Raw genomic sequence first — 10,676 nt, 5'->3', positions numbered from 1 at the left:
ATTGGGGACCTTCAAAACTAGACTTGATGTTTTTTTTAGAAGAATTACGTGGCTGGGAATGGCATGTTATGTTGGGCTGAATGGCCTGCCCTTGTCCAGACTGTTCTGATTTGCTCTTATGATGGGTAACTTTACGACCTGTGGGGAGAACCTGTCCCTGAAACAACTAGTAAGTGGTCCTGTTCCATTTGCCAGAACAAATAGCTGGGCAGGATGGCTGAGGTTTTTAATAACACTGTTTGCCTTTTTAAGGCAGTGAGTGTTTATACAGTATCTCTTGAAGAAAAGGCAGCTGAGTGTTGGTAATATTCTATGCCACCTTCACCACCCTCTGCAGGGTTTTACAATCTTGAGATAAACAGGTGCCAAGACAGGATGAAATATAAGGTTATCTAATGGGATGAGCACCATATAAAAAATGCTAAATCTAAAATTATGGGTACACATTGCAAAACAAGACACAGAACAAATGGCAATATAATATTATTTTATTTCAATCATGTAAAACTTTATAAAGACCTCATAAAAAAATCATGATTCGCACAAATAAAAAGTATTAATACGTTTAAAATAACCTTACAAATTGTGATATGCAGGAAAGAATCAGTGCTTCAGTTTAGCAATAAGAAACCAAAAAGAATTAAATCAACTGTACAGCACTTTTCGCTTTACTCTCACCAATCAAGTAAATGCACCATTTGCTCAAAATGAAAGGTTCATTAAATTGTGAACACACATGATGCATGATAAAAAATAAGTCAGTTAATTTAAGGTAACCGATGCATGGACACCAAGTAAATTAGAAATTGCTTTGGTCAGTACATTTGTCATTTGTTGTTCCCCTCCACAATTGACTATGGTATCTCACAGCCTTTTTAACAACTAATTCTCTATAAGCATTTTACTCTGCATCCTGAGGTAGTCCAAAGGCATCTTAAAGCCTGCACATTATGTTGATTTCCTTAGGACATGCAAACATTCAATACACTTTATACTGAAATGGAAAACACTGGATTTCACACAGTGTGAAGTGGTTTCATGAAGTCCTTCACTAAACAGTTAATTCGTACTCGTGATTATTGCTGCAGCCTCAAAGAAAACTAAAATGGAGATAGCAGATGTCCATGTCCTCTGTGTATGTAACAGGTAAGTACAGTATGTGTGCAGCGATCTTTGTTCTGTTATTAAGCATGCTGTAGGGCCCAGGTTTTTTTCTTGATCATGTGATCACCATACTGTCAAGCTGCGTTTCAGAAGTTTCCCTCATCATTTTGTTCCAGGTGTTCAGCAGTCATTTGCCAATAAGCGCTGGGTCACGACTAGACAATCAACGCTTAATCATCAGCTATCTCTCAATGCACTCAGCATGTGCCATGAACTTAAACTACTCGTGTTGGGTCATTAAGTTTGTTGAAACTGTGACGAAAGTTTTCAAACATTGTCATAATTGAAAAGGAAAACAAGGAACATGTGATTGGAAAGTTGTAAAGCTTTTCTGTAAAGACAGTGTGAGACCACCTGATTGTACTTATTTGAAGATGGTATTATACTGGGTCAAATGTACAGTTTCATGCTGCATTTTAGCAAAGCCAGCAGAATTTATTATTGTAGTGGAGGGGACACACTGGACTGTCCCTCTGAGAAGCACACTTAGCTCTTGTAAATTTGTTTACCTTTGTTTTCTTTATAACAGAATAGCACGGTCTGTCTTTGGCACACTTTCTATTGTGCCACTGAAGTCTACGGCTTTGATTGCAGGACACAGCAGTTGCTTTCCCATTCTCCAAGCTCTACGGCTCTTTTTTAATCTTTTCAAGTGTAGTGAGTGTGTTGATCACTCTAAAGGAGTTAGCTAAGGACCTAATATCTCCTAGCGGTTCAGGGATGACCTACTGTTTAATAATAAAATAAACACGTCTTCCACTGTTAAAGGACAATGGCATAGTGGGGGAAGCATAGGAATTTAGAAACCAGAGGGTTCTTGGTTTTATCACCATCACTAATTTGAGTCTGATCCTGTGTAAGCTTCTGCTCCAACTATAATATATAGATGGTGCACGAAACTGTACTTTGCTCTCTGTTTGGAATGATGTTCCTATAAGGCTGCATACATAATAAAGTCTGGTTTTTATTTGTTAAATGAAAAATAATCATTGGGTTAAATCTTTTGCACTTTTAAGTATGTTTTAATATGCTTAAAATTTCATTGCGTACATTATTCATACAAAGTACATCTTAACTATACACAGTCAAAATTAAGTGCCTTGAGCATGGGAAAGGCGCTATATAAATAAAATGTATTATTATTATTAAAAGAAATAACAACCAACTGCACTTCAAGTCAAGCATTTAAAGTCAATGCCTCATCAAATACAAGCTATTTTGGCAGCTACAGCACCAGAGTCTCACATGATGATAATATGTCAGTTACAGGTTCCAGCATGTGCCTAGCGATACTGTAGTTTGCTTGGCTGTTGGTTTGGCCATGGTAATCCAGACTTTAACTGTGCTTGTTCTACAAGACTGTGGACCCACCACAGTGGTTACGTTTCTCCTAGCACACTCCAGTCCTAATGTAGTTTTGATTTCCTGCTTTTTACTGAAACTAACTAAAGCTTCTGCTAATGAGATATCTGTTATATACTGTATGTCTGACAGATACAATACCATACCAAGCCCTCTTATTTCTGAGCAGGGTCATGGGAATGCTACATATATAATTAATGCTAATAAATAATAAATCTTTGTAAGCACTTTGATGATATTTAGATTTAAGGTTATTTCAATATGATGTGCCATCACTAGACACTTCATAAAGTAAAGGTAGTCATTGACTTATGACCACATTCAGCTCTGACGGACCGGTCGTAAGGATCTGGGCGTAAGACAGACTGATATATGTATTCAAACCAGACTGTATGTATAGTACTGTACAATAAGTCCCTTAAGTCATGTTGTTTGTTTTATATGCTTTTGTTCAGTTATTACTGTTGCTCACATGGGTGCCAAACATTTAACAGCTTTGTAAATCCTTTCTTTGTCTGTGTTATGTTACGTCATCAGTGTGAGCCTCTCCTAGTGTTCATTGTGTTACAGTAACTGTGAGAGGAGGAGTTGCACTGGCAGACTTTGAACACTAGTATGTTTTCTGTTTGAACATTTCAGCCTGTTAATAATAAGCACTAACAGATAAAGGAGTTCACTGTTGTTTCATTACCCCTTTGTGACAGTTCACACGAAGCGGCATATTGCGAGTCACAACGCGCAAGCTTTGGAGGTTAACCAGATTCAATGCCAAAGTGCAGCAGTACAGCACTTGCAGTGAAAACCGGTTAGAATGGGATAACTTAAAGTCACATGCAATCGCATTCGCTTTCTTTCCTCTCTCATACTGCTTGACCACCTTAATTTTTGTGTTGACATCAATTGTCTTTTTTCTGGTAATTGTAAGACAAATGTAACTGAACATAGTCATAACAGCTGTGTGTAATAAACTGAGATTGAAATGAATGAGTCACGGCATACAGAGCAAGTGTGGCAAAAACTGTCATTTGCCTGTGAGATGCGGTAGCGGTCGTAAGTCGAATGGTCGTAAGATGCATAAGTCGTAAGTTGACGACTGCCTTTACACACAGAAAATAAAACCTCAACACTAAAGGAATATGATCAACAGTATATACTAACCGACAAATTCAGATGCCCATTCCATCCTACTTAAGTGCTTTGAGTAGTAAGAAAAGCGCTATATAAATATAAAGTATTATTATTATTACTAAACAGACAGCATTGTAAAGTCATTATCATCAAAGAAGGGACAGTTCTTAATTTTGTAAAGATGGAACATTGAAAGAAAAATGTGAGAAGTAGTGGATTTTAATCTCAATTGCAATGTCAAGAGCAATGGGTCCTCATAAATAAGCCTAGGAATGGAGTTAAATAGTGTAAAAACTACTGTGCTGAAAGATTATTTGCCAAGAGATGCTTTGAAAGAGTATAGAGGCCCACATCAGGAGATCTCAGCTATTCAACACACCGCAATATTTCTTTGCAGTGTTGTTCAAAATTACCTGAGTCTGGCAATATAATGAAAAAGACTCAATGCTCGCATGTTCTTAACTGATTAACTTAACTTGATTACCTAGTGACGGATTAGTAGAGATGACTGCTGCAACTGAAAAACTGTTGAACACCTCTTGATAGTAGGCAGAAAAAAACTGGGCTGTAGTCTTAAGGTATGTACTTATTAAAACTGAAAAATGCATTTGTGACTAAGATGGTTTGTCAACATTACATGTCATACTGAAAAATGAGAACGCAGGATTTGTAATGCATTTTCAAGATCAAACTTTAATGAAACAAAAACAAGTACATTCAACCCGCTGAAGCAGTGCCACATCTGGAATATTTCTTTGTCTCTAGTGAAGATCGGCACTGTACACTGCGCAGTTTTAGCTTTGGGGTTGTGAGAAAATGAAAAACAACCTGCCTTATGAAGTCCAGTATTTTCTGTATACCTATTTTGCATTTCATTTTGCTTAATCCTTTACACCACTGGAATGGCCCAATGAAGAATAAATTAAAAAAAGAAAATAAAATGCCTGCCTTTATAACAAAAAAACACTTAGATGTCATACCTGTCTCATCACCAAATAGCAAACTCAGAAGCATGCACTGAGGATTTTAAATATAGTACAGTACAAAGACAACTGAGTTGTAAAAATGCAGAAAATAAAATGTGGGTTTCTCAGGCATAAATGAGACAAGGATCACAAGGCTTTATGCTGCTCATTGGCTCAGAGGGTTAAATAAATCTTAGGAACACACAGGTATCACAAATACATGTACAAAGTAAAAATCAAATCCATAGCCACCTTCCTGATTACAGCAGCTCGGACGTTTACACTAGAGAAGCTATGAGGTAGGCTGTTTGCTGTAAACAAAAAACAGAAATTAAATGTCACATTACCATTCATGAACAGCATAAATTATTACCTTACGCAAACTTCATGTAAAAGGGAACCCTGATGTTCACATAAGTATAACAAAAGAACATTAAAGATACTTTCATATGAAATAAAACAAAGCCTTATCTGATTATCAGAATTGCAGGACTATGTATAACTCAGAGGTAGTTACTAGTATATAAATCATAGTTATTACACACTAATGCTACTGTCAGTTTGTTCATAACACAGCAGAGAAGCAGGCTATAATGAGACGGGGAAAAAAAGATACTTTTTTGGTATATTCCCTGAGTTAAATTACGTATCCTGAGATGCTTTAATTCTTTGTGCTGTATGTGCATACACAGTGTGTATGCAAATATACAAAAATACACACACACATATATACTGTGCAGTCATGTAAAACATTCACAAGGAGATTTGTTTTGGTATGTGCTGTTAGGGATTTATATTTTTCTGGCGCATCTCTGAACTTAATCCAGATACACTCTGAAAGATCAATGGAACTTGTTTTGTTTTAATAAAAAACAAAATCTCAGTCCTGATTTTATGTAATTTTTTTGGTTTTATACAAGCAGGGAATTCCAACTGAAAACTGTATCATGCAGTATGTTTCTGTACGAACAAGAAACTTTGGTATACGATTTTTATTTGAATTTCACCTTATATAGACTTTAATTTGTTGCTTAGCCTAAATAAATATGAAATAAAACCATCCTGATTTGTCAATACACATTAAGCAAAGTACCAGTTCTCTAACAAACAAGGGTGTCACTTCTGCCGGTACAGTTTCACATTCAATATCGTCAAAATAGTGGCAATGTATCACTCTAAGCATACTGATAACCTGTTGAGTGCATCTTGACAATCATTCAGCAAGTACAAGTGTGGAACTATGTGACTCTTGCTGAGTTTTTGATAGGACCACACGTTATAACTTAAAACAGACCTATCAAACTAAAACAGTCAAAAATTATTTTTAGTGATCTACACTCCACACATTACGGAGGCATTTTGTACAGTACAATTTTACCACTGAAGGGTATGTTTGACAGATTTTGAATTCACACTTAATAATTTAAAGAATTTGATTATTTTTTTCAGTCATTTAGAACACAAACTTAATTGAGATGTAAACACATTATGTAAACTCGATATTGCATTATAAAAACTGAAAACAGTTTGATGAAAATCAGTACTACACTATCTACTGAAAGTAAGGCTCTTCATTTAGTAATACACACAGTCAATACTTAAAATAGTTTGTTTTTTGAGTTAAAATATGTAATTATTATTATTATTATTAAGAGTAGTCAGCTATCCGGAGTATAAAACAGGCTCTTTAGTTATATATTAAAAGGTGACTCACTCAGATGGCTACTGCCTGAGTATTACACACTAACAACATACAGTATAATGATGACATTCTGCTCTGATACATATTATACACATATACATGCTCCTCACAGAAAGGTAACGGCCAGCAGTTAGGGATTTTTTTTACTGTCAAACAAACAGTTAATTTGTTTAAAATATTAATCAGGAAAACAAACCGTTGTCACATTTCTTTGTTTTTTTTTATGTACAGTGAAATTTTTGATTTCTACACCATAAACATATATTTCTATCTCATTTCTGATTATTGGGACTCCAAATACACATTTATAAGGTAAAACAGAACTTTTGAGAGGGAGATTATAATTGGATCAACCCTGACCTCTTATGTGCAACCAAGTCCCAACATGAGTGCTACTGGATACGGTAAAACTACTTAACCACTGTAAGTTTGTTAGGAAAAAAAACTGCCATTCAGAAGATGAACTGAAGAGCCCCAACATCTGAGACACGCTAACGTGGCTAGCAAAATTTATATACTCAGGTTAATGGCCCCTCTAAGTAAATTGAGTTCATGATTATAATAGGATGGCTTTCTATGAGCAGCACATATATGAATATAATACATACGAAAGAATAGGATAGCTTAACAGATATCAACACATTCAGTAAAACAGCACTTGATGAAACACAGGCACACAAAAGAAACATTCATTATTTAGGGCAAGAAAATATCCTGATGGCAAGGGCCAAAAGTGTACAAAAATGTCTAGGCTTGGTGAAACACCAATCTATTATTTGCATTGTATTTTACTCAATACTTTACTTAACATTTTCTTTGTGTTTTCCTGATTTGTTTAGTGAAGTAATCCTTTGGTTAATTGGAAATTTATTAACAGTCACTGTTGTCTGACAAAAAAGGAATGGTTCAGAATCAGATAAAAAGGCCTTCCAGAAAACGGATTTCCTCATCCAATATAAAGAAACTGATTGAAGGTTTTTGTTTGCAAAAAAGTACAATACACGATCTGAGCACAAAAAAGAATGGCAAGTATTGTTGTCAAGGATTCTATAAAATTGAGGTACGATTGAAAGCCACCCTTAAATGTGCATCTAGGTCCACAAAACATGTGTAGCAGGATTAGTTAAGGTTAAATAATTTAAAAATATATTTATATATATATATATATATATAATAGAAATTCACAGTTTTACACAGTAGTTAAAAAGCAGAGCTGCTTTGAGTGAAATTACTTCCCCTGTACTTTTTCAAGTATGAGGTAGATGTGGCATGAATATCCAAAGTTGGTAAAAAGATGTGTATTTTCAGCAAAAATTAAGTTTTTTTTCTTTTCTGGACAGAAGGCCCTTTCCTGTTGGGATCTTCCAAAGAAGATGAAGGCTTACTTGTTGAAGCTTCTTGAGAAGGGCGCCCAGATCGTTCCAAGCCCTCCAGTCTTCCTTCCAGGTGAAATGGTGAGGCAGAATAGACACCTTCTCTCAGGAAAGCTGAACTTGACGGCACAGACTCTGCTTCATATCTTCCCTGAGAAGTACTGGGCAGCTGCGTAAGAGTTTTATGAGGACAGTTGGCTACCATGTGAGTGATGCTTTGACAGTAATGGCACTTCTTTGGCTGAGGTGGTAAGTTGCATTCCTTAGCATGGTGATCAAGACCACCACAGTTGTAGCATCTATTACAAGAGGAAGAAAAGAGAACCTACAGATTAAAAACTGCAGATGTATTAAACCATAACATTAACAAATGTAAGTATAATAGGGTGGCAAAAAATTAAATCCTTAAAATGGACACTGGAAAATTTGTACTATCATGAGGCATTCAGTGTCCACTACAGAGAATTCACTTCTTTAGTTTTGAAAACTGAACATTGGGAAGTTAACCAGGTTTGTTTAAATTCTCAAAGATTTCTCATTGATTTAGATGATCCTGCAGAATTGTTTATTTATATGATAAATCATATACTCAAAGGAAACCACTGGAAAGTAAGGGGGTGTGCGTCCAAGATGAAAACCTGGATGGTGAAAATCAAGAAAAACTCTCACATCGTGTGGATAAAGTGAAAAACCAGATGACTTAAAAATGTCTGGATGAGACAGGATACTAAGAAAACCTAGCTATTAGATACCCAAAAAAGTGAAGAAGTGAGTGGTCTACTGGTGTCTGTAAATTTTATTTTGATCTAAATCAAAGCTGACAATCAAATTTGAAAAAGAAAAGGCTTTTTAGGAGCAGTTTCTAATACATTTCAGGTGTTCTAAAAAACAAGCTCAAAGGGAAAAAGAAGTACAGTCAATCAGAAGTCACTATTTGGCTTTATACTAGCTATTCCCCTCATTAAGATGTATTCTTTATGAATCAACATTACTGTATTTATCAGAATCACTGAAATCTACTGTATCTATGGCATGTATAATAATAATAATAATAGTTCTTTACATTTATATAGTGCTTGTCTTACTACCAATGCGCTCTCCACACAGGACTGGATTTAGAAAGCATTATATCCCCTTCACTTTCTGTACATTTTATTGTGTTGTAGATTTCATTTGAAGTGGATACATTTGACATTTTTTCCCAAATATATACTCTCAATAACCCAGAATGACAACATGAAAAATGAACAGTCCTTCATGGACACTCTTTTAGGACCCCCATCACACATGACAGGGCTACTTCATTTGAAATGCTCCCCTAACTGAAAATCAGCTCATTTCATTTTTTTGGTTAAAGAATAAAATGAGCAGCTGGAAACCTTTATCTTTACAGTCTAACTTTTTGAGCTCATCTATATATATATTAGTTAAATATAGATTTTACTTGGCTTGTCAGTCAATTTATAAAACTGTTTATTGGTTACACAGTGTGAAGTGATTGTGCTATATAACTTCAAGGCATTGTAGGATGAAAACAACAATGTGCTTGTTAATTTATTTAGAACAAAGCACTCTGCTCTACCACAAAACTATTCCTGCAACAATGAGATATTTGTAAATCACCTTTAAAAATTAAATATTTCATTGTTTGTATATTTTTACACTTTCAGATTGTATTTTATTAGCTACACAATGTTTCCAGAGCTGAAAATGTGTTTTTTTATTTAAATTGTGTATATAATGTTTCTTTAAAAAGAAATTGGTATAATGTGAACATTGGAATTATTACAAAATAAAGAATTTTCCCACTGTGAATATTAATTTAGAAAGTTCAAAATATGGTTGGCATTGTGAGCACTAACATCTCACAGCTCGAAATCAAAGGGTTCAAACTGTAGTCTGATCACAGTCACTGTGAGACCATATACAAAATAAGCATATGGAAATTTACTTTGCTGGGGCACAGAAAACATTCTGGCGGGCAAGGTGGCACAGTATTGTGTGGTATGCACATTTTCCTGTGACTTTTTTTTTTTTTGCAAAGATGTGTGTCTCAGGTTAGTTAGTGATCTTAAATTACCCCAGTGTGAATACTGTGAGTGGTTATGGGTTTGCGTTGTTGGTTTATGCCATCTGCCTACATCTCCCAGGACTGGGCTCATCTCCTTGTGACTCTGAATCAGATGGGTAGAGACAATGGATGAATGGGGAAAAAATACTAAAGTAAAATAGAGAGGTAACAAACAAAAAATAATTTTTTGGATTTAATATTGAGTGAGATTCAATTAGTGGAAACTTCTGAATTAGATATATATTTTTTATTTCTTCACCAAAAGACATCAATGTGCATTTCCATGTTGTATGCATGAAATTGTTTACATTGAAATTACGACTATGTTAAAACTGAGTTAGTAGTTTATCATATATATTAAATAGACAGAAACAACGCTTTCATTCACACACTGCATCTAACAAGATCTTTTACTTTTTTCACTTCCTTCACATACTGTTCGAACAAGTCAGTTTTACAAAATTCCCAGTAGATGGCGCCATATCAAACGATTAAATTAGGCAAACTGTAATGAACAATAGAAATAGGATTTTACAATGAATTAAGAAGGCAATGCAAGTACTTAAGTGATAGACTGCAGTTATTTGTTATTATGTAACTTAGGTCACTTCCTTATTATTGTATATCCATGGATTATTTTTTTAAGCATAAGAAAAATCACACAAATACTTTCTGGCTACTGTTTCACTATAGTATAGCATTACAACTCATCAAAACTAGGGAAATACATAAAATAATAAATAACATAACACAAAAGAACATAACATTCTCAAATGGTTAACACAAATATTTTTAAAAAATGAAAAAGACCAACAAATACAATGTAACAAGAGACTGGAGAACTAACTATGTGTAGTAAAAGAAGACATGTCTCATTCAAATGTAAAACATTAACAGTAATCTATTGAAAA

General features: G+C 34.8%; 1 protein-coding gene across 1 annotated transcript in view; it reads right to left on the bottom strand.

The window, feature by feature from the left end:
- Positions 1–3,458: 3,458 nt before the first annotated feature.
- The window catches only part of lin28aa (lin-28 homolog Aa), a 98,039-nt gene continuing 90,821 nt past the window's right edge, over positions 3,459–10,676 (bottom strand). Inside the window, exon 4 of the mRNA XM_028796170.2 lies at positions 3,459–7,993. Coding sequence (XP_028652003.1) covers positions 7,636–7,993 — 358 coding nt within the window. The 3' untranslated portion in view covers positions 3,459–7,635. The remainder of the gene's footprint in view (positions 7,994–10,676) is intronic.

Source organism: Erpetoichthys calabaricus, chromosome 3 (genome assembly GCF_900747795.2).
Source record: "Erpetoichthys calabaricus chromosome 3, fErpCal1.3, whole genome shotgun sequence".
NCBI lineage: Eukaryota > Metazoa > Chordata > Cladistia > Polypteriformes > Polypteridae > Erpetoichthys > Erpetoichthys calabaricus.
This window is presented reverse-complemented; position numbering and strand designations above follow the sequence as displayed.